The sequence below is a fragment of the Oculina patagonica genome, chromosome 2 (genome assembly GCF_052425735.1).
Source record: "Oculina patagonica isolate OP01 chromosome 2, crgOcupat, whole genome shotgun sequence".
Taxonomy (NCBI): Eukaryota; Metazoa; Cnidaria; class Anthozoa; order Scleractinia; family Oculinidae; genus Oculina; species Oculina patagonica.
In genome coordinates, this window is record NC_135759.1 from 25777407 (window position 1) to 25801399 (window position 23993).

The 23993-nt window shown below is 37.3% G+C and overlaps 3 protein-coding genes across 4 annotated transcripts in view; 2 read left to right on the forward strand and 1 right to left on the reverse strand.

The window, feature by feature from the left end:
* Positions 1-23993, reverse strand: part of LOC144643794 (uncharacterized) — a 128706-nt gene that overhangs the window by 21888 nt on the left and 82825 nt on the right. The gene's annotated exons all lie outside the window — the stretch shown is intronic.
* On the forward strand, positions 142-15696 carry LOC144643788 (guanine nucleotide exchange factor for Rab-3A-like). Its single transcript, XM_078503131.1, has 10 exons — positions 142-1026; positions 3630-3759; positions 6812-6907; positions 9119-9196; positions 10421-10636; positions 11645-11773; positions 12114-12190; positions 12814-12913; positions 13176-13242; positions 14788-15696. The coding sequence occupies exons 1-10, from the start codon at positions 773-775 to the stop codon at positions 14892-14894; spliced, it is 1254 nt and encodes a 417-aa protein (XP_078359257.1). The 5' UTR covers positions 142-772; the 3' UTR covers positions 14895-15696.
* On the forward strand, positions 17559-19422 carry LOC144643779 (G-protein coupled receptor 22-like). The gene has a single exon (XM_078503123.1). The coding sequence runs from the start codon at positions 18375-18377 to the stop codon at positions 19332-19334; it is 960 nt and encodes a 319-aa protein (XP_078359249.1). The 5' UTR covers positions 17559-18374; the 3' UTR covers positions 19335-19422.

Here is a 23993-nt window from a genome sequence, read left to right on the forward strand (position 1 = left end):
ATCTCAGGTCAACACAATTTTTAGTTCATTAATAATTTTTACAGACTTTTGCACGTTATCCAGACCTATAAACGATGTTGGAACCCAGTCTTCAGATTGTGGCCAGCTACCCCATCGCTTGGTCACGACGGAAGACTGGGCACCACTGCTGGGAGTCCTGCCGTTTCTTGCCCCAAACACGCATCAAGAAAATTTGGTGTTTAGAGTTTTTGAAAAGCAAATGGTGTTATGAAGCTAGCAGGCATTTAGCACAGCAGCTGGACATCCCAATTTGCATAACAGCACTTGGCAGATTAGTACTTCGCTTGAATACGCAACGGGATTTCGATATTGTTTTGCACGTCCGCCAGCTTCCCCTTCGAATATCAGATGTCACGAATCGTGAAGTCAGTGACTGGCACTTTGTGAGTTCACCTGATTTGATTGTTTCAGAAGTGCTTCGTTGTCAAGATCAGTTGGTGTTTCGCTTTTCGAATGTAAATCAAATCTGTGGCAAGAATTTGGGTTCATTTGGGCAGTTTGGTTTCTGGATACGTTGACTAAACAACTTTACAGCGATAAGCAACAAGAACACTGCGCGCCACTCATGAATTATTTTTGAATTTAATCATCTGTGGATTGTTGCGGTTCTATGCAAAATATTGGCCTCTATTAATATACCATGAGCAGAATTTAGAAGTACTTCACACCGCAGTGTTATTGACAGAAGCCAAGCGACTTTGCTGTTTCTATATTACTCCATTATTTCGCTGCGTGCTTGAGCGTCTTCTAGATGACTGAAGTCCTGTCCGATTCGAAAACTTACTTATCGCCAGAAGCGATTTTCAAGCGGACTTCCAGCGAGCCTGATATCTTTGCTGCGGGTGTACGACAGAGGACATGTAGCAATGCCTCTCAGCTGCAATACAACCGAGCGCGAGAAAGATCGAGAGCTTCGTTCGTAAATAAAGAAAGGTCTCGATCGCCTTCGCCAAATGCTGCTTCGAACTACAGTGACTCTGAGGGACAGATGGTCGTAGACGGAAGGTGAGAGCAAAATAACTCTTTGCATCTTATCAAATTGTAGCCATGTATAAAATTGATTTGAATTGCTATCTCTCTTTGAAAACAGATCAACTATAGATACATTTAGACTATTTTTATCTCAAATTATGAAACGAAAAGCTAAAAGCATACGTGTTCTTTCAGGCGCTGTAAACTTGTTTTCAAGGAAGTACATTCATGTAATTGTGATCGATGTATGAGGAAGTTGAGCCATAAATTCTCATCATTTTAAGTTGTTTATAATCCTTCCAGCTGTTTCTAGAATAGGTCAGCTTAATTGCTTTATTGTGTTTTCTCTCATGATCTTTTAATAGGTTTGTTATTTCACAAGAGTATTTTCATTTTGAAAGGAAAAGCAGTTTTCTGCTCACAATTTATCAATCTAAAATCCTTCATGAACATTCTACAAGTTTTTGAGGAACATATGACAGAACAACAGACCCTGGATCAGTTGAGGCCCATGGTTTTGAGCCCTGACAACTGTTTTGTTTTTGTCCAAATATGCTGTGTTCCAACAAGACATAAAATTTTATGTTACCTTCTGTAAATTACAGTGGAAGCTCTCGTAAGCGGACACCCTCGGGACACGAAAAAGTGTCCATAACTGGAGCTGGCCACTTACAAGGTGTAGGGGATAGATGGCCGCTTACGGGAGCATATGCATCCTGGGATGCATGTAAGGGGTGTTTCGAAATGTAATTGGACGTGGATGACGGCAAAACAAACACTGAAGTATGGTACTGTAAATACTGTAAAATCATTGTGACAAACGGCGATGTGAAGTAGACTGATAAAAATAAGATACAGAGGTTGTTAATAGGATTTTGTTTGGGTTGTCGGCTTACGGGAGCTTAAAAACAAAGAAAAAGTCTAAGTCGTAATCTATGAAAGTGTCCGCAGCCGCTTACGGGAATGTCCGCTTACGAGAATGTAAAAATACAGAGTTTGTATGGGAGTTAAAACGGGGTTTCAAACAAGGCGGCCGTAAGTAGAGCTGTCCGCTTACGAGAGTGTCCGTTAACTCTTTCATGTCCGCCCTTTAAAATATCAGTCGCTGAAGACTGATGACAAAAAAAATTCGCATTTATTAGCGTTACATCCATTCGCCGCCAAACTTTACAAAAAGCGTGACTAGATAATTACCCAGTCCCTCCGCAAATTTCAGCTGAAACACTTCAATGTGGCATACACGACGAATAAGCCCGCTCAGTCAAAAGTTCGAAATCACACGCGGTGGAAGTTATCGATCGCGGTCGATCGCTACTAGCCCAGAGAGAGTTCTCTAGCTCCTGGAACAAAAAGATTACACCAAAGATGGAATTTCAAGCGATGAAGAAAGTGATTTGGATCGACAGCTTTAAATTTAAGCGACGAATCGGGGTAAGAATTGAGTAAACATTACGCGAGTGAAAACTGAGTCGCACGTGTCGAACCACACGCCTGGTCTGAAACGCGACAAAACGCTGTATTTAGTCGACTTCTTACGTTCAAAACCTTGCTGATACTTTGAAATAAATGTCTTGGTTATATTTGAGCTTTGTGAGATCCATATTTTTGGAGGAAAAGGGGTTTTGAGACAACAGATGTGAAGACAATTTAGTGTAATTTATGCAGAGCGTCTGCAAATAAATTTAACTCGAATTGCACAATCGGAAATGCAATGATATGCTTTATATAGTTCACTTTTTACGTTCAAAACCTTGCTGCTACTTTAAAATGAATGTCTTGGTTATATTTGAGCTTTGTAAGATCGATATTTTAGGAGGAAAAGGGTTTTAGGACAACAGATCAAAAGATAATTTGAGTTGAAGCTTCGTGTCAACAAGAAGCTCGAATTTCACCTATCACGTTTCATCTGCGTCAATTCAAAAAATTGCCAAAAATTTCAGAATTAATCTTTTTTAACCAAAATTGCTGCATACTTTGGCAATATAATATGAAACACTTTTGTTTTTAAGCTTTTCTTGGAAACTTTTACCATTTTTAGGTTTGTTTATTTTTGTCCATTATCTTTTGCAAATTTATGCTAATTTATGTGAATTAAATTAATGTATTCAAAAGTATTATGGGTTGTTTCGGACAAAAAAATTTTTTTTCTGGAAGCCTATTTCATATGCTTTCAAATGAGGTATGGCTTTTATCTCAATTCTAAATCCCAGCTGAGAAATAAAATTAAGAAGGACAAAGGTCAATTTTGACAGTAATTTGACCTTACAGCAAAGAGTTAAGGGAGCTTCGACTGTATGTTGTACCCTGTACCTGACAAGCCTTGTTCAATATTATGACAAGAACGTATCACATGACTAACCTCAGAACTTCACAGCACTCATATAACATGTAAGATTAAGCCAGAGACATTGTCGTAGTCACTTATGAACACAAACCCTCCAGGCAGTGTGCTTGCCTTAGTAAACTTTTTGCTATTTAGTAGGCAGACAGCTTGCTGAGCCCTAACCCATTGGGCAAGTAAACATGAAAGCAGGAAAACTACTTTTCCCGGAGAAAGCTTTCATAGTGGGCTATGAAATAGATGTACCACTAATATTTACTTGTAACTGTATTTATTTATTTTGTTTTAATTTTAGTCCACTGAATGATAGCATCAACAGCGAAGAATTCACCTTCAGAGATCGTGCGCCTACATCTCCAAGTCGTGAAGAAGTGAAAGCACAGGCATTTGAAAGGCTTCAAGAAGAATTAAATAAAGCTCAAGAGGTGAGAAATCGACTTACAGTAAACACAGGTGCCATAGACTAGTAAGATAGAATATTTGTGCACATTTTAATTGGACACATGTTTTAGGTTTAAAGTAGTCAAAACCTAAGCTCAAGGTTTTGGCATTTTTTGCAGGAAAATGACGTCATGAAATTTGCGCCAAATTTTGGCTTTATACGTAGTGTTATAGGATATCCAATGTTACCATTTGAAAGAGCCTTTCACAAGGATCTCAAAACTGAAAAAAAAATTGAAATATGTCTATCCACTCAATGACATTTTGAAATTTGGATTTTGTGCTATTTTAAGTAACAAAATGGCGGGAAATCTTTTGAGTGGATATGAATGGATATGGACTAATATGGTAGTGAGTACATTCTTTACTCATTTTTCTCTTATCTGGAAGGCTGAAATTTGCAAAATTTGAAAAGAATATCATTATGTGTGTTGAAAATTTGAACATACAATACAATTACCGGTATGTTTTTAACTAAAACATATAAATTTCTTCCCGTTTCTCTAAACGACAAACTGGTCAAAAATAAACAACAACAAAAGCAGCACTAGCCGTATGTTTGATGCTTATAACATTTCTGCAAGAAGTTATGTACCAAACACTTGTAAATGTATTGGAACTATCAATAATTGGTATGACACCTTAGGATGTATTGGAACTTTCAATAATTATTATTGAAAGTTCCAATCATCCTAAGGTGTCATATAATCTAAGAATATTCTCAAGAATATTTTCAGTAATAAATAAATAAATAATAATAAATAATCAACTTTATTTATAGAGGGTTAACACATAACAGTAAAAAACTGACAAACCAGTGGCCCTCTAATATAAAATACAATCAAGAACTTAAAATAATGCTAAAAATCTAACAATCTAAAATTACAAAATTTAGTTAAAAATACACTATAATATAAAAACTAGGTAAAAATTACTCTAAAATGACGAAATTGATATAAAAGAATTAACTAAAAAGTAAAATGATCTACATGTTTGTATGTATCTTTAAAAAATTCAAACGTAGCCTTCTTAAAACTTACTAAACTAGGCTTGTTCCTTATGATGCTGGGTATAGTATTCCAGAGGCGTGTAGTCGATACTGTGAAAGACCTTCCGCCTTCTGACTCCCGTTTGAATCGGGAGCAGACAAGGTTTAGTAGTCCATGTCTGCTCGATCTTTCATTGATGTCGGCGTTTCTTATCAGCATCTGTGACAAATAATTTGGACAGTCCCCAGACAGTCGTTTGTATACCATTGATAACCTATTTACATTTGCCTCATGATAAAATGGAACCCAATCCAATTCCCTAAACAGTTGTACGCTATTCGCTTTAGTATCCGCATTTAGTATTACACGTGCTGCGCGTTTCTGAAGTTTAAATACTCTTTGTAAATTCTCAGCAGAGCATGATGTCCACACGGTTGATGCATATAGCATTGTCTGCTTGATCATAGCATTATAATAGAGTTTCCTTTGATCAAGAGGCAGAGAGCGTCTTATTTTTCGTAACACGGCGATTCTCTGCGATAACTTCGTGCATAGATTTTCGACATGTTGGTCAAAGGTAAGCTGGCTGTCAATCGTGACCCCAGTGCCGTAGCAAGGGGAGGGGCCGGGGGGGCCCGTGCCCCCCCAGTTTTTTTTCCCAAAAAGTAAAAACAGACCTGTATGAAATGTTGAAAATAAAATTTTATCTCCCGAGAGGTTTGAAGCAATAACATTTGTACTTCTTTTCATTTTTTAACGTACGTAGGGTGATGCACAACAATATTAAACAGCCAAAAACTAAAACAAACCAGAAATCGTTACAACAATGTGAAAAAATGTCTCAAATGTCTATAAAATGTCTCAAAAATGTCTCAAATTCGCGATATGCGTAAATCACAAATAGCTCTTGGAGAATGCTGGAAATAGCATTTCCAAGCCGCTAGATTTCAAAATTTTCTGGGGGGGCTGCCCCCAGACCCCCCTAGTGGCTCGCGCCTCCGGCGCTCACGTGCCCCCCCACTTTCTTTACCCTTGCTACGGCACTGTGACCCCTAATAGTTTATGCGAGCTCACTTGTTCAAGTTCAGTAGAATTTACGTGTAACTGCAGAGTGGACTGTTCCAGTTTCTTGCCTAATCTTTTACCAGTAACAAGCATGGATTTTGTTTTGGATTCGTTTAGAATCATTTTGTTGTCTGCTGACCAGTTCATAATTTCATCAATATCCGTCTGAAGGCCGTTTGAGATGTCGTTGGGTGCCGCCATATAATGGGTGGAGTAGCTAAAGTTGACATGAAAGTAGTCTGAAGTTGATATGAAAATAAGAATATTCAGCCTGGGCTGGAATAAACAATATTCTTATGGAAAGAATATTATTGTTTTCTTGAAAGGGTCTGATAAAGCGAGGTTTTCACTTAGGGGAGGTTAATATGAGTATGTGCTTAGGAGAAATATCCACTTACAGGAGGCTGCATGTACCGTAAAAGATCTAATAAACGTCGGGGGCGTCTATTAAATTTTTGGGGTCCTAGGGGAGGCGTTAAATAGATATGAGGCATTTATTAGAGAGAGGCGTTTATTTCAATTTAACAGTAACAAAAACAAATAGGATGGGTAGTTTTCTAGTGGAGTAAGTGCACAACAGAGTTGGTGAGTAGGAGACTAATCTAATCTGCGCTAATGCAAAATGTAGAGATGTTGTTCATAGTTCGATATCGATGTTTTTATCGTCATCAGGGTCAACCATGTTGGCGTTGTTGGCCTCTTCAATGTCCGAGTCAAGCAAAAAACTAACTTAATTGTGGGATTTTACTCTATGGAGCATTTCCTTGGGTTTTGAGATGATTCTTGGAGGGGGGCGTCTATTAGACACGGGGCGTTTATCAGAGAGGGGCATCTAATACAAACTTTGCTGATCAGGGGAGGCGTTTATTAGATACGAGGCGTTTATTTGAGAGTGTGCGTTTATTAGATCATTTACGGTATGTCTATAAGTAAGGCAAAAACTAAGATTTCTAACGGTCCTGACTATTATGTTCCCCTGAAGGAGCTCAAACTAAAAGATGAACAGTGTGAGAAGCTGTCCAGAGTTAGAAATGAGTTGGAATCAGAGTTGGAAGAATTGACAGCGAGCTTGTTTCAGGTTTGTAAATGTTACATTTGACATGGTAGCACCATACTGTTCATTCATTTCTTGATTGTTTAACTGGTTTAAAAATTTAACAAGCCCACTGGTGTGGGGAAGGTCACATGTGGGTTCGATTCCCTTCAAGGTCTCAAATTTTTTCTTTGTCCTATGCCTGGTGATAATAGAAATTACACAATAAGTAATGTTAACTGATGAAGTAATTGGAATTGAGATAAGTGATTTTGTGCATGCATATCTCTATAGTAAAGGAAGCATTTGAACCCAGGCTACTGCCCTATGCTGACAATGATGATTACCTTATAATAGGAAATTACCGTAAAGTTCCGTGTATAAGCCGCACCCGTAGATAAGCCGCACCCCCGATTTGGAAGCTCAAATTTTGGAAAAAAAAAATATACAGACCATAAAGTTTGAAGTTCAAGTGAAGTTCTATTGGTAAACAAACAAGGGCAAACAAGCACGGTTTCGAGACACTGACACGGTGGTTGTTGCAATGTTTAATATAAATTAAGTCTTATGAAAGCTAAATTTCACTTGTCATACCTCCTTTTTAGTTTGAGTTCACAATATCTTAAACTTGGATGCTCTCTTGATATCATTTTTTCGAGATTATCACTTCTAAACACTCCTGAAACACTTGTAATTCGTTCGAATCGTTCGCGAATGATGAATGCTTAGTAGCCAAGCTCTGAATTGTAGAGAGGAGTCTGGGCATTAAAAACAAACATGGCGGCATTTCCTTCGGAAGAAACCACGTTTTTATTTCAAGATTCTTGGAAACTGCTACCCGCAACAGGATAAAAACTTCATGCAGAATAAGAGTTTGTTAATCCAGCAGATATATTTGCTGTTAAGGTCAATAAAAAACCGAAGCGGTCGGCCATTTGCCTTGTGAGTATTTGCGTTTATCTTGGTGCCTTCTCGCACCTGTCGCACGTAGCGGAAAGACATGATTCGAAGTGACTGGCAGGCTTCACTGCAAACAGCTTTGCAGAGGAACTAAAAGGTAGTGAACAACAACAAAGTTTTCAGGTTGTTATATGTTTATTCAATGACGTCTTGAGAATTTTTTTTATGAATATTAATTAGGCCTTTGAGAACTCCAACCAGAGATGTTTCCGTAGATAAGCCGCACCCCCCGATTTTTGACTTGAAATTAGAGGAAAAAGGTGCGGCTTATACACGGAACTTTACGGTAACGCTTGTGTTAATTAAGGTATATTTTGAAATTAACGCGACTTAAATTAACGCGAATTGAAGGAAAAACTACTTCCCAATAAAGGAAATTAACGCGAAAAAGGGAGTAATATTTCAAAATGAAGGAAATTAACGCGACGTACACAAAGAAAAAACACTTGTTGAGACAGCAGGAACAACTTTATTTCTACATTAGGCGTATAATCCTAAAATAGGAAGAAATCTGACCGCCTCGAGCGTTCTTCACAGTATCACTGATACTGGCAGATTTCCACCCTGATGAAGTTATGCCATTTTCTAGAAATCAAGAAGGACTGGACTGTATCGAGAAATTGGGACCAAAATAATGGAAATTAAGGTCATGGAAATTTATGCTCCACTTAATTAACGGCGCGGAAATTAACGTTAACAAAAATTAACGCGACTTAAATTAACGCGAATTTAAAAAATTCGCGTTAATAATAAAATGACTGTGGCTTGTGTTTCACCCTACATTTTTCATTTTTTTTCATTTCATTTATTTATTCCATTTCAAAATTACAATGATTAAATACAAAGGGAAAATGGAAAAGTGCAAAATATTATAGAAAGCTAATTTGATGCCTTGATTTAATTATATTTGTAACAATTTAGGATAAAAATATAAACTTAACATAGGAGAGGAAGAGGTTTGAAGTAGTTAGTACTGAGCAAAATAAAACTGGTAATATAAGTGCTTTTTAAACAAGTTTTTTAAGTTGGCATTTTACATATAGATAAGGAAGGTCATTCCAGTAGTGACATGCGACAACAGTGGGGCGAAATTCCTATTATTTATTTATCCTTATATTCACCCTACACTTCTTTTGTACTCTTCTCACTTTCTTACATATGTGCGTGCCTTATAACAGAACAAAGCATGGTCAAGGCCTTTTTTTATTTGTTAAGTAAGAGAAATTCAACAACAAAGAAAACAATATGACTTTCTTGCACTAGAAAGGTAATTTGACATGTAAATTGTTTTATCAGGAGGCACATGCCATGGTTCGAGCAGCTAAAGTTAAACAGGCTGCAGCAGAAAAGAGGTTCAAAGAGGCAAACAACAAGGTTGGTGTAAATGCAACTCCTGTTAGGTCTTAATTTCATACTGTACTGAGTGTACATACTAGTTATGTAACACTTTCGAGTGGTATACCATGGAATATCCAGGGCTAGAGACTAACGGTAGCCAACTAGCCAAAGGCTAGTAAAAATGCAGTTTTGGCTAGTAGGTTTTGGCCTTTCACTAGCCAAAATGGCTAGTGAAAAAATCAGGCATTAGTGGCAAGAAACCACATAAATTTATTAAAATCATCTCTCAGAGAATATAACTAAGTAAACTGTTGACATTATAGAATGTGAAGCTTTAAACAATCTAGTTGACAAAGACGCATAATGTACATGTACAATTTTTATTGTGAAGAACAAAGCCCAATTTTGTAAGAAGAAAAAAAACTTGAAGATTTAAGGAACATTTTTCGCCTCAAAGTTTAAACATTATCGCACATTGTTTTCACCCTCCCCCCCCCCCCCCCCTTAAAAGAAGAACTATGCTTTAAGATTGTGGCTAGTAGAAAATAAGTTTTGGCTAGTGAAATCAAAGCTGTCACTAGCCACTTGGCTAGTTAGCAAAAAAGTTAGTCTCGAGCCCTGAATTATCCCACGAGGCACTTGTATTTTTGCAGTATACAAAAATATACCGTAAGTGACAAGTGGGGTATTTCATGGTATACCATGAAAAAGTGAACATTGCATATTAACTATTTTATACCATGCCATAGAAAATATGCTGCCTAAATTTCCCCGGGACAAAAGGCCACAGTGCACGATGGGAAGGTTCAGTTGAATAGATTGGCTGTATTTTCTATGGCATGGTATAAATATGTGTTGTAAACCTTCACAAACCACACTTGTAGGTAATCCACACCCCAAGTTTAAGCCCAAAGTTATGAAAAAATACAAAACAATGAAGTTCCAAGTTTATAGATCACTGAATATTGTATGATGAATCTTTTTCGATTCCTCTCCAGGTCGTTCTCTTACTAATTTTACCATCAATAACTCAAACCCCTGATATCTCAAACCTTTTTCGATTCCCCTTGAAGGTTCAAGTTATCAGGATTCAACTGTACTCCTAGCTGCTTCATGGTACTAAAACTGGGAGAAGCTCCAGCCTGATGGGCCACTGGACTTAAACACAGACTTTACCTTTTTCCACTTTACCATTTATACTTTTGAGATTATCAGTTATGACTTTTCATTTTAATTTGTGTTGTGTTGCTTTATCATAAGGTTGAAGTTCTTCAAGCAGAAGTTTCAGCTCTAAAACATTTGGTGTTAACCTCTACATCATCACCTGGTCATTCAGGAAGACTGGCTTGGCGGCGACATAGCACTGAGCACCTTAGCCCGTGTCCTGACTGTAACTCGTATGATTGTGATGCTGCTGTAGCAAGATATGATGGAACATGTCTTCATGCTAAAAATTCCTTATCAGATGAATCTGAGGTTGGTCCAGACAGTACTATATCTGTCCTGCTTGCTTATCTGTTCCTGTACACTAAACAGAAAAGGATGGATAGTGCTATCCACCATATAAATTACTATCCAGTGGATAATGATTGATTGAGTGGATAGCATTTTCCATCCTTCAAACAACCGGGACCAGATGACCACTGTATGTTATATGTATGTTTTTTCTGACTGTTGTTCTTGTCAGTGGCTTTTTCTGTAAGTGGTGAATGAGTAAACAGAAAAGAGAGCTGTTACTGGGTACCTTATCTCCACCTTTGGTATCCCATTTTGTAGGAGTTAAACAAGTCATGATCGAAACTCTTCTTTGAAGAGACTGTGTTGTTCCTGTGGTTTTATCTCGCTGTAATGAAATTTTCAGGGAACTAACCTGGTGTACAAAATGTTATGAACAGCAAAATACCCTGAGTGTAGTTTGATCAGGGCATCTGTATCCATGGAATTTCTGGACTAGGACTAAAGACATTCATGAGTGATATATCTATTTTATAATATTAGTATTTTTATATTTTATATCTATTTTATAATATTGTTTTTTTTTTTTTTTTTTTGTGTCCCCATTGTTTTGTAATCCATTACACTTAATAATTTTGTAGTCAAGGACTGAAGACATTCATGATTTAAGGCTTTTTGAACTTTCCTTTTAAACTTTAACTGCTGGGAATGATCAATGTTGAATTTCTCCTTTTAGTGTCCATTCAAACAGACATCTACATAGATTACATGTATTATATGCTTAAAAGGGCTTTTTCCTTAATCTAACTTTTAAAAAAATATGGCAATGAGTGTTTTGAGCTTTTGAGAGAAAAGATACAGAAAACTGTATTGCTGTAAATTTGTGTGCGTCTATAAGAAATCCAGCTCGTAGGGTTCATATATTATACTAACATATAGGTACTATCATTACATTGTACTTTTCACTTAAAATCAGAGGTTTTAGTTTCTACCTGAAATGAATTAATGTCTATTAAAATTGTCTTTCAGGTTGATGTTATTCTTTTCCGAGAGTTCTTACAGTGGATGGATGAACGTTCTGTTTCCCATGATCAGCCATTTTTAGCTAGGATTTACAAGGAAGACGTAGGACCTTGTTTGAACTTTCCCAACAAAGAGGTACAGACCTTCGATGATCTAGCACATTCAATCTACAGTCTACACACACGTCGTCTCTGTATATAGTAATCATGAATTTCCTGTTTGTCATTTAGCACATCTCTGCTACGCGTAGAAGTGTTGTCCCTTCCAGAAAGTGTATGTCTCCTTTGTTACCAATTTACCGTTGGTACATGATCAAATTGTCAGCCGTAGCTTTGTTGACCTTGTTGGTGTGGGTCACCTAATCAGGAGCTACTGTTACTTTTATTGGCATGTTTGTATTTAACACTAGATGCCAGTCTCCTGATTTATGGTATAAAATAATAATAAATGAAATGTAATTATTTTTTTTTCTCAGCTTGCCTTAGCAGTACACAGTGCAATTGAAAACAATACTCTAATGATGGAAACGTTCACTGGTAAACCAGTATTTAGGTATGCTAACTACTGGCAATATTAGGAACATGTGAAGTAAATAACACACTGTTCACATCAGTATTACATCATATGATATTAATATATTAATTAATATAATTAACTATAAACAGATGTAATGAATATGTACTACAACAAGGCACATAAAAATTTTATCCTCTTCCGTCTGCTAAAACTAATCCTAGCAGTGTACAGGAAGTTTGTCACATTGAAAGTTGAAGCCTAGTTTAATGGCCTATCTCCCACTAGTACCCTGTAGCTCCATGGTAGATAGTCTGACTGTCAGTGTTTGGAAAGTAAGAGTTTAGACTCATGTCATTAACTGTTTGATACCTTTCTCAACTTACATTCTCTTTGTACCTTCTTTCTTTGATTATGCTAAATGGCTGGGACACCTACATGTATTGCGAATTTTATGTGTTTTTTGTCACCTCAAAGATAAATATCTTTTATTTATGGTATCTCTCCCTTCTCTGACTCAGTCAGTTATATCATTGTCTCATTGTTGTTTGAAGGGAACACATAACTTAACCCCAAGCCTGTACAGCCCCACAAGAACAGCACAATGTGCCAAAGAGCTTCTCAATGAGACCCGTTTTGTGTTTTATTTTCCTTTCCTGCAGAAAGTGTGCATTAACAGGGACATCTCGATTCTGCCTTCATCGTGTGAAGTTATCAGAGAAAGGTGACTGGCATAACCTCAGTCGGAACAGTCGAGTCAGGGTGAGTTTATCCATCGTATTCTTGTGGTCTTATCTTTAATAATTGTAAGCCAGCTTAGTTTTTATTTGGCCTTTTTCCCACTGACTTTTCGCTTCTTGTTAGACAATCTATTAAAGAAATTTGGAACTTTTCATAGTCTGTTGTAATTACCTCCCATAAAAAAACCTTCATTTTAAATACAAATGTTCTGAGCTTAAACATTTCTTCAGCTTTGTGGGAGTCACATTACCATTCACTTGTTTACATGTTTGTTTTACTTCAGATTGTAGCAGTTTGTGATTTTTACACCTATGTGCGTTACATTCAGCAAGGACTAGTAAAGGCAGATGGTAAGTCCAGTCTGTAAACTTGTCTATGAATTACATGTCATTCAACTAGAAGCTGGGAAATGTAACTGTTTCTCTTTTTCACCTCTGCTTAAGGGTGGCTCGTAATGGTTTTATATACATCTTTGGCATTTTATTACAGCTACACTGATAATGTTGAGGTTAAACTTTTAGTACAATTTTGTAAAGGTTTTTCCAATGAACAAATTTAATTCACTGTGACGTCAAAAATCGTTGCCATAGCAACGTCCAAAGTGGTCAAAGATGCCTTATATTTGACTTTTTGAGGCTAAAATCTTAAAAACTAGACGGTGGAAGTTTTTGTTTTTTCATAGATTTTTGTCTAATGGACAAAACAATCTTACAATTTTTTTAAAAAAAAATCTGTAGGTGGGGTTCAGAGCCACCTTAAATTTATGAAAAAATAATGTAGCTCCGAATCTTGCCTACAGATTTTTTTAAAAAATTGGCAAAAATGTTCCTTTTGTCAATTAGATAAAAAAAATTCAAAAACAAGAACTTTCACCAGAGTAGTTTTTGAGTTATTAGCCTCAAAAGGTCCAAAATAAGGTATATTTGACCTCAAATAACGTTACCATGGCAACGAATTTTGACGTCACAATTACCTCAATTTGTTCATTTGTAAAACTTGCACAAGTTTGTACTAAAATATTTTCCTAAACATTATTAGTATAGCTGCGATAGAACACCAAAGACGGGTATATCTAATTCTGACTAAACTATTACAAGCCACCTGAAGGTGTTTGCTAAGATTACAGAGTGGTGCATGTGGTCAGTTCTTACTTGTCTTACGTGGTGTGCATAGGCTCTGAAGGAGTTTTTTTTTTTTTTCAATTTAGCCTAGAATTGATTGTACAGTAAGTGGAACGATATAGTTGTTGTTTGTTGTTTTGGTTTTGGCTTATTTTTTTTTTTCGGGTATAATATAATTGAACGCTAAAAAATTAGAACGACGTTTCGACCGTTCGACGGTCATTTTCAAGTTAGGTGTTAGAATAAAATTACATGTGTAAATATAGTAAAAGCGCTAAAATATGTACATACAAACAATAGACAATAAGAATAAAAAGGCTAAAAATGGCTAAAAAATAACTTTGTGCGAATGGCATGCATAGTTGTAAAAGATATAATTAAAAGCGTAAAGCAAGCGAATAAGACGACGAGAAAAGAACATTAAAAAAAAATACCTAAAAATATCTAAACAAATAATTTCGCGCGGAGCGAGTCACTCTGTTAAGTTTCGGTTTCAGAAGTCTAATAAAAAGCATTTCAAAAATCAAACAGTCAAGCTTGCTTTGGCACTTCCTTAAAATCTTAAACGATTTTAGCGTTCAATTTTATTATACAATCAACTTCCAAAAACTTGTTGATTCGAATAGCCTAGAATTGCCTAACATAATTGAATATTGGGACTTGTTAACAAATTCAGTGTTCAATGAACAAACAAACGAATGAATTTGTCTTGTCTTGCAATGCTGTTGCATTGCAGCTTGCCTTGTGTGACTTGTGCATTTGTTTATTCATCAGTGACCGAGATATACTGGGAGCTAATGAGATTAAGGAGTCAAATGGCACTTGCTCGGTTAGGAATGGAAACCACAGTCAAGGTTCAAAGGAGCGGTGGTCATTCCTAGCAGTGCATGCTGACTGATTGCAATGATTGATGGGATCTGTAAGTTAAAGTGTGCCGCTAATCAGAACTTTGACCAATGAAGAATTTGACATGTGTTTGAGTAAATCTGCGTCTCCTATGGAGTACTAAGCAATGTAGAATTAAATACATGTATTGTACATGTAACCGCCCTCGGCCTTGTGAGAGAAAAGCTGAGGGAGATTTAAACAGGAGTTAAACGACTTCAGAAATACTTTTATTGAATTTCTCAAAAATATTTATACATGCTGTTCTCTTTGAATGCAAGTTCCACTTTACAAGCACTGAAGAGAATGAAACTTGTATAATGTAAACTAAGTTTTACTCAGTATTTTAAACAGAATTCTTATTAGCCTAAGAAAGCTTACTCGTAGGCTAAATTCTTATGGAATTAATTAGCTTTTAACCCAAAATGGTAGATGTTCACATTGGGGATATTCTAGTTCAGATTCACTTCTTATATTTAAACGTACATTTGTAAGCATAAACATTGTTAGCAGCATTTCCTTCTGGGTGTGTTTAAATGCGAGAGGACTGGGATACTCTCTTTGTGACAGCAAATTGTCAGATGAGAAGCAGTTCTGGGGTTTCTTCAATTTTTAGTTATTGATATTTTAAAGTTAGCCTGTTCATTATTCTAGGTCAAGCAATATAAATAACGGTGTGGGCAAATTTTTACATTAGTTTTTTAATCAGCTATTTTCTATTTTTCTATGCAAGATATCTTATTATCTGTACAGAGTCTTTTAACTAGCAGTTAGAATGTAATAAACAATTTGCTTGAAGTTCTGGTTACCGTTTATTTACTTCTTTAGTTTCTTATCCAGCTCCTATTATCGCGGCGTTTGTACTTGTTGCTACAGTGTAACAACTGTCTAACAGGCTTCAGAGTAGATGGTGTGGTGCTACAGGCCAGTGAGTTCTGCACCGTTTTCTGATTCGATGTGAACTATTTTTCCTTTCCCTCCGAGGAAGAACTTTGAGGAAAAAAAGTGAAGCTCCAACTAACTCAAAGGAGCGTTTAAAAGCCCAAGAGATTCTCGACATTCAATCGGCCATTTTCGAGTTACCCTTTGCCTCTGTTTCAAAACGAGTCTAGGAGCAGGTCCATTTTCATGCAAATCAAACTCATTTTCATTTGAATGATTTTGCACGTAGACTCGTTTTGAAACAGAGGCAAAGGGTAACTCGGAAATGGCCTATTTGTTAGCTTGTTGGGTTCAGCCTTAAAAAATGGTCCGTATTATTATTTTACCCCTACCATCGATTAATTTATAGGCTGAATTTTGATAAAAACAAGTCACGACCCACGCAAAGGGAAGCTTTAATTTTTAATCTGTTGTTTTTAAATATAGACAGTATTAGTTCGCCCATAAACTGTCTCATACCTTTAATCTCTTTCAATTACGTGGCTTGGAAGTATTTATGTCTGTTTTAATTTTTATGGCCAATGCAACTAGTTGCAAAACGGTTTTCGTGTCGAGATAACATTAAAACAACCTTTGCCCCCTTCGTCTCTTTATATTGGTTTTATTGACAGGTCTATAAAGAGCGTTCGGACTGTCATTAATTTCTAAATTTATTGGCTTAGCCTGTGGACACTAAGTGACAAGCGATATCCTCGCACAGTTATTAAAACAAGGATATCTTATGAATTATTTACGTTTCTTAACGGATGTTCGGCACTGGAAAATATCAGGGTTCTCGTTGCACGGAATGAAAAAATCATAAGCTTACGTAACTACCCGCAATATAACATGTCCAAACTGTTTTGGGGAAAATATGAAGTTAAACTATAACGTCATAGTTTTCCTTTTACACAGTATGAACTTAACTTCGTGTGCCGGTTGTTTGTTTTTAAATTTGCATCTCCTTGTCAGAGTGTGGAATAAAAATTGAAATTGGTCGTACTATATTCTTCAGTGGTCAGAATAAGATAAGTCCTTATAGCCTTGAAGCAGACAAAACACGTCATAGTTAAATTGTCTGGCGCAACCAAAACACGAAAGGAAACATTGCGAAAGCTTGTTGATTTATTTTGTATTTTTGCATTTAAACGACTCTACACCAATTGATTACAGAAAAAAAAAAGAAGAGCGGAAATAAAGAAACTTTAAGGCAACTCCAACTTTTTCGAATTGCCTCATACTTTTAAGATTTCTGACTGTTACGACTTTTTTAAAAAATTCTTCTTCCTATCAATTAAAGAGTTTCGGTCAAGGTCGGCAACAAAAAGCTGGTTTAATACACATCCCTTGTAATATCGTGCAAACTGTGTATTTCACTTAACAAAGACTGCACATAGAGAGTGGAGCGCAGCGTGTGGCCTAAACTCAACAAAATAGGTATTAGTTTCCGAAATGTAATGTAGGAAACCACGTCAATTGTATTCTATAGTTGCCATAATACGGAGCTTGTTAATTTACTGGAGAACGACTTTGATTGATAGATTATCGATAAGAAATTATATTGTTTCAATTAGAAATCGTTAATCTTGAAACTGGTACCACCTTATGTTGTAGAATTCCATTAGAATCCCAAATTTTTCGCCAGAATATCGAACCTACTAATTTAACCGGATAACAACTTCGAATTGTACTTTCTAAGAAATTGCTTCCCGCTGTTTTAATACTGGTTTTCTGTTGGCAATTATATATCCATTTTGTCAATATACCCTGACAGCAACTCGCATTATTACAAAGCAAGCAGTGGAGTTTTGCAATTATTGTAAATAGCATTTCTAAGAGTTGAAGTTTTTAAAGGCACTTTCTTGGAGCATATGCCATACCGCTTTGCATGCGTCACCGATGCCTTTTAACTCTTTTTTTCCTCGAGAGCTTGAAATTTTAGTGCATTTAGAAAAAAGGTTTTAAGCGATTATCGTTTTAAAAATCTCGAGGCAGGTGTTGATCTTAAAGTTATAAGGAAAACCATTTATACCGCCGTAAATGCAAATTGTGTTCAGATATTAATGCACTGTAATTGGGACGGAAAACTGTTAGCTACGGTGTCGTCGGAGATTTCCTTTTTCGTTTTTCTTTTCGTTAAAATTCTGATTGTTGGCGGTTTTTGTGACTTCGGGGTTTTTCATTGGTAGTGTAACTTGTTTACATTGTAATACAAAAGCTCTGGAGGTGAAAAACGAAATTTTCCGCCCTTCGAGAACTGGCCGGGCGAAGCTGGAGGGAAAATTATAGCTGTCTTGCTTGTCAGACGCATTTGATAATTCGGCCAATCGGTTGCACGGCCATTGACGCGAGCGACGTATCAGAACAAAGCTCATTTCGCAATTTGTTTTGGCAGGTGAAAGTTTCTCTCCTAGAGACCAATCAATCGAGCACAGATAGTTAGGCACAGTCACGTAGAAAACTGCGCGCCGAGGTGCAGAGGAGGAGAGAAAACGCTATAACAAAACCGCGAATGGCAGTGTAACGGTACACCACAGGTTTGCAGACACGACAATATGTCTAGTAACGAAACCACAGAGTTTAAAAAGCTAGAACTTTCACCAGGATTTAAAATATCTGTTATAACTGTGCTGGTGTTGGAAATTGTTCTCGGCATTGTAGCTAGCTGTACGGTTTTGCTGACTTACTGGAACAAGAGAAATGTCCGAAGCGTTGCTACAAAGTTCATCGCAAACTTGGCTCTCATTGACTTGATAATCTGCTGCGTGTGCGTGCCCTTCACTATCGCTCGCCTAGCTGGATTCCCTCGTCACTCCACTCTGTTTTGCTGTTGGCATGAAGCTGTTTCATCAGGTCTAAGAAACGCGTCGTTTATAACTCTGCTTCTGATTTGTTACGACCGTTACAAGTCAGTTACAAATCCCTTTGTATTGAGACTCAACCACCGCGAGGCTAAGCGGGCACTGTTGCTGATCTGGTTCTTGACAACGGTCAGCCTTGCAGCACCTTTCGTAGAATGGGGGCGAAGGGCCAAGAAGCCGTGGCTCGCGGCTTGCATTGTGGTGTTTAGCAAGTCGCAGGAGCCTTTTTACGTTCGCCTCTACTATTTACCGTCATTCGCACTTGCATGCACGATTTTACTGCCAGCGTACTTGCGGATATCAAAAGCCGCGCTCTCCAGAGTTAACATTCAAGCTATGATGGTTCGCACGTCATTTGTCGTACCTGCAACGAGAGCGCAGCGTTTGGATCAGGCGATAGTGCGACAGAAAGAATGGAAAATCGCCAAGATGACCGGAGCGGTCGTCTGCTCTGTTTGCGGATTATGGCTGCCGTACACGACTTTAACATTCGCTATGCACTTTTTAGTGCCCTCTAATCTCCTAGCTCGTTTGGAGTTCGTGTTTTTAGCGCTCGGGTACTTTAACTGTGTGTTAAATCCTCTATTGTACGCGTTCACGAAAGAAAAATTTCGCACTGCGTTTATTAGGACTTTGCCTTGCAAGAAGAAATAACAGCGCACAAGCGATTCATTATACGAGTGTGTATGTTCAGCTTGTAGAAAAGACATTAAACCGTCGCTCTTCGCCTTGTTTACGTTAGGGACTTAGTTAATTCTGCCCACTTTTATTGTGATTTCAAATGCCTTATCTGTGATGTGGAAGTGTAACGAAAGAGGTTTAAAAGCCTCTGACACGTCTGCACATTTCGTGGCTGTTAAGATTATTCCTTTAAGAAATTTATAATAACCCATTAACGAATGCGAAATTAGCGTGTATTTGCTTTTCTAAAGGACTTTTCTTATCCTTTCAAATAAGTCGAGTTCTTATACCATTGTTTTCAGCTTCCCTTTAGACTGCAATCCAAAGCGAAAACAGGTTTTTATTTTTCTACGAACAATGAAGAAATTGCTGCCCACACAAAGCGATAGAGTTTCTCTATATCGTGTTTCGGGACTTCTGTGCAGTTTACTGACAAAACGATGAAAAATGCAAATTCCGAGTTAAAACACACAAAATAATCCGCGCAGATGGCATGCCAAATTTCAAGTTCTCCATTTGCATTTCGGCGGATTCATTGAATAATACATTAAAAACATTTCATTTATTTTAATAATTTCGAACCGATTACGAAATGGGTTTGTTTTGTTGTTTTCCATCATCCGCGTGTGCAAGAAGAAAACACATACGACGAAGCTTTATTTAATTTTGTCCTTTACAATGTCATCCCCGCTGCCAAGTTTCCTGCAAGGTGAAACCTATACGAAAACACACCGCGAAAAAGCGGACATGCAAAGAATACGTCGAAGTTTTGTCGAAAATATCGATTCCATTTGTGCGTGTTCAGAAAAAAAAAAGAAAAAAATAGCTGTTACTCTCATATGAGACACTTTTCAGCAAATTGTTATTATCGGCGGCGCTATACACATACAGCCTTAAATAATTTAACACACTAAGTGAAACAATTAAACTCACAAGTCTCATCGGAGCTATCAATATCAAACTGCTTTTAAGGAGGGCGTCATAGAGGTGAATTTATTTGAAATGGGATGAAAAGCGAGGGAGGAATAAATTACAAATAAAAAAACTCGAGTAAACACCACCAAAAAGACTCCCCCCTACACGAGAGCTCTCGCGGGCAGCACTCTATTTTGGTCAACATCTACTGAATTATTAACTTAAAGTTCTTATTTAGAATCTTCAGTACACGTGTAAATCTTCATTTTTTCTAATTATCTCTGTTGCCATATCAACTAATACCCCATACCTAAAATTATACATGAAAAATCATCAATACATGTTATAAAACGTCTCTGGGACTGACCTTCCACTACGAACTTATGACAACAATTTTAAATTGCATGTGCAAAGCCTTAAATTTTTGAAATGGGAAAACAGTGTTGTAGCGTATGAAAAACAGAAAACGTGAAGTTTATTATCATAATCATACTAATAACCCATAATTCACTCCATAAACACGCTTATCAAGTGCAGCGATTTACGGCGCATGCGTTCAAGACACAGTCATTAACTTTGTGAATAGCTTTCAGTCTTGTTGCTTTTTTTAACCTTGTGAATGCTGATGCTTTTAAACCTTTAAATTTTTACTTAAATTTTTGTAATCGTTGATCACCGTAATAGATAAAAGTTTATTCCAGATCCACAACTGTGTAAAACATTAAATTAAATTAAAACATTACTTGTCAGATGAGGGTTTTCCCCGAGTACGCCAGCATTCATTTGCATTAACTTTGCGCGTACGTAACAAGGCCGTTTTATGTGTACAAGTTAAACTTCAACTTAAAAATTTCGGCTCAATTTAAAATTATGATTAACAATTCAGCAACCGCTCAGACATGCTCAAATGCTAGAACTGCTGTTCTATTTGTTACGAAGATTGTGGAGGACTACAAAGTTCGATCGATGACTGCCGCCTTTACTGCACGGGAAAGTACGAAGCGATGAATCAGCACAACACCCTAGTACTGTACTGCGCATCTTTACTGCGCATGAATTTCACGCGTAGTCATCATTCTCGTACCTCGAGTCTTCGTTCCTTACTGCGCATCTTGACAAAACCGTTGGTACAGAGTAACGAAGACCCCTGGGTATGAGGATGCGTAGTCATCAGCGTGGCACATAAAGAGAACTGGTCAAATTTCTTCCAAATGCGCTTTTTTCTGTGTAATTGCAATTTATGGAGCAAAACTGAGCAACCTGAATGAAGCCAAATTTCGCATGATTTAGGAATTTAGGTATTTTAGCTTTAGAACATGACGTCCTTTCCTCTGCGGCTAAGCTTATAAAAAAAATGTAAATAATTACTTTGATTACTGAAATAGTGAACTTACTTCGACAACAAGGCAAGCGAGCAACAACTCCACTAAGCAACCTTTAAATATGTGTAGTTCAGTGTTCCTTTTGCTCTTAGTGCAGTATATCTACTACGTTATTTCAAGTTTTGATTTCTCCCTTTGCCTGTTTTTCTGCTTCCATGAAACGCAGAGTAAACCGGAAGGCTTCTTGTATGTGATTTTACACAGCCTGCGAAACAGTGGCTCCCTTCCGAGTGCGGAGAAGCAAGTGACAGTTTTCACGTGTCTCTCCTGCTCGCGGAAAGGAAACAAATCTATTGCAAGGAATTGTGCTCTTTAGCACGCTCGCGTAACTTTGGCGGGGATGGTAACCTATTCTTTTTGTTCTATATATTTTGAACATTTCCTTGTAATCGTAAGTCTGAAATGGACAAAAGGACGGCTGACGTTTCAAACTATGCAATTATAAACCACGAGGGAAGTTTTCGAAAATTTCTACGTCAACTTTGACTTCACGGAAATGTACTTCCCCTTTTTGACTGCCCACGAAATCACGAATGTCCACTGTTGCTTTGACTTCCGCTTCAGCGCATTAAAGCCACATTTCAGGTGACTCATAATAAACTAACTCCCTTGAATACGAGTCAGATACCAAGAAACAATACATTGCATTATACTCAACTCTCTCTAAAGGCTGGCCAATGATCGCCCCGATCGTCCTGTCGCTTCTGTCGTTTGCAAAGTCTCATTGATGGAGCAGGCAAACTTTTTGAAGCGACTGAAGGACAGAGACGATCGGGACGATCATATGAGAACCAGGACACCGTCAGGACCGGCTTTCATAGAGAGGTGTCCGGCTTATAGAGAGTCGAGTTAACGTGACATCAGTAAATTCTGAAGTAATAAACCTGAACCAATGCACAATGAATACACGTCTGTTCTGAGTCTGTTTAAAGTCGTTTACTTAAGAAATAGCTACAAACAGGAAAGAAACTTATATTAGAAAATTGGTTAGTTTATTCATTACAATCAATATTTTATTGCTAAGCCTTCTGAAAAGTAAGGAGTTTGTTGAGTCCAGTCTGGCAAACTGGAACATGTCAATATTTTCCTGTATGTATTCGCTTGTTGCAGCAAACGTTCATGGCTTCTAAACAAACGTATTCGCTTGTCCAAACCGGCAAAAGTTGAGAATTCCTAACAAAGTCTAATGTTGTAAGTAGAAAACTTCGACATCTTTGGTGACCATCCACTAAAGCAGAGAAGTAATCCGTTAGAGCGGATTGAATTTGGACAGAAAGTTTGGTATCTAACTTTGCATAATATATGGAAACGAAGTTTTAAACTGAAATTTACTAAAAATAAATACACTTCTTAATTAAGTGCCGTTGACGTTTTCAAAGTGTCCGCTGTCTGTCTAAGAGAAGTGTCCGTTTTATAGGGAGTTTAGTTACAATACAATGATGACTGAAAAACGGCAGGGAATATCACCAGGTGTCCGTCTTATAGAGGTGTCCGTTAAGAGAAAGTTGACTGTAAGGCTTTTTGCCAGTAGACTGTGAATCAGCCATTTTAGCATGCATCTCGGATATTTTCGTGAGGGGAAGATAAACATGGAAAAACAGTGGTTTTTTCAACTTCTACTTGAAGTGGCGTGCAAACAATAATGATTGTCTCAGACATGTGGCCATCATTTTATTACATAGCTCTCTAAATTTCATACAACGTTCTTAATAAATGTGTTTTGTTCTGTCGCCGCAGTCGTTTTGTTTTGAGTCTGGACCCCATGTCAATTTTGGAACCCGCAACCTCCCTGTAAGTAATCTTGCATTTTAAAAAGCCCTAGCTTAGTTGATGCTCATGTTAGCTGCGAAGCGCTTGTAGTAAACTTTGAGGAAAGAATGTTTTAGTGTTGTAACTACCGACGTTTTTGCATTTCTGCCTTCTTTACGGTACAGAAAAGAAGTTTGGTGCTGCTTTTGTGTACTCTGAAGAAAGCTGGATACCGAAACAGCGGTCATTTAGTTAGACTTCTTGTGGCGCCTCAAAGGAGTAGTAATACAAGTGAATTCCTTCAGCTCGCCTCCATACATTTGTTATAGCTAGTACTTCTTGTGAGAATTTAACTTTTTCAGTAAGTGATCAGTTTCTTTATTTCAATGCAGTTTAGCTAAAATCTCTCAGCTAGTTAGCATTGTATGGAGGCCAGCACGGAGAGAATTCAGTTCTAATCAGTCTTGACCTGAACTAGACTACATGAATAGACACATCCTCGTTCTTGAAGACAGTCGAATATTTTGTTCTTCCTGGAGTGGAAATCTGATTGCTTGTTTGGTAACCACGAAGTGGGCAATAATAC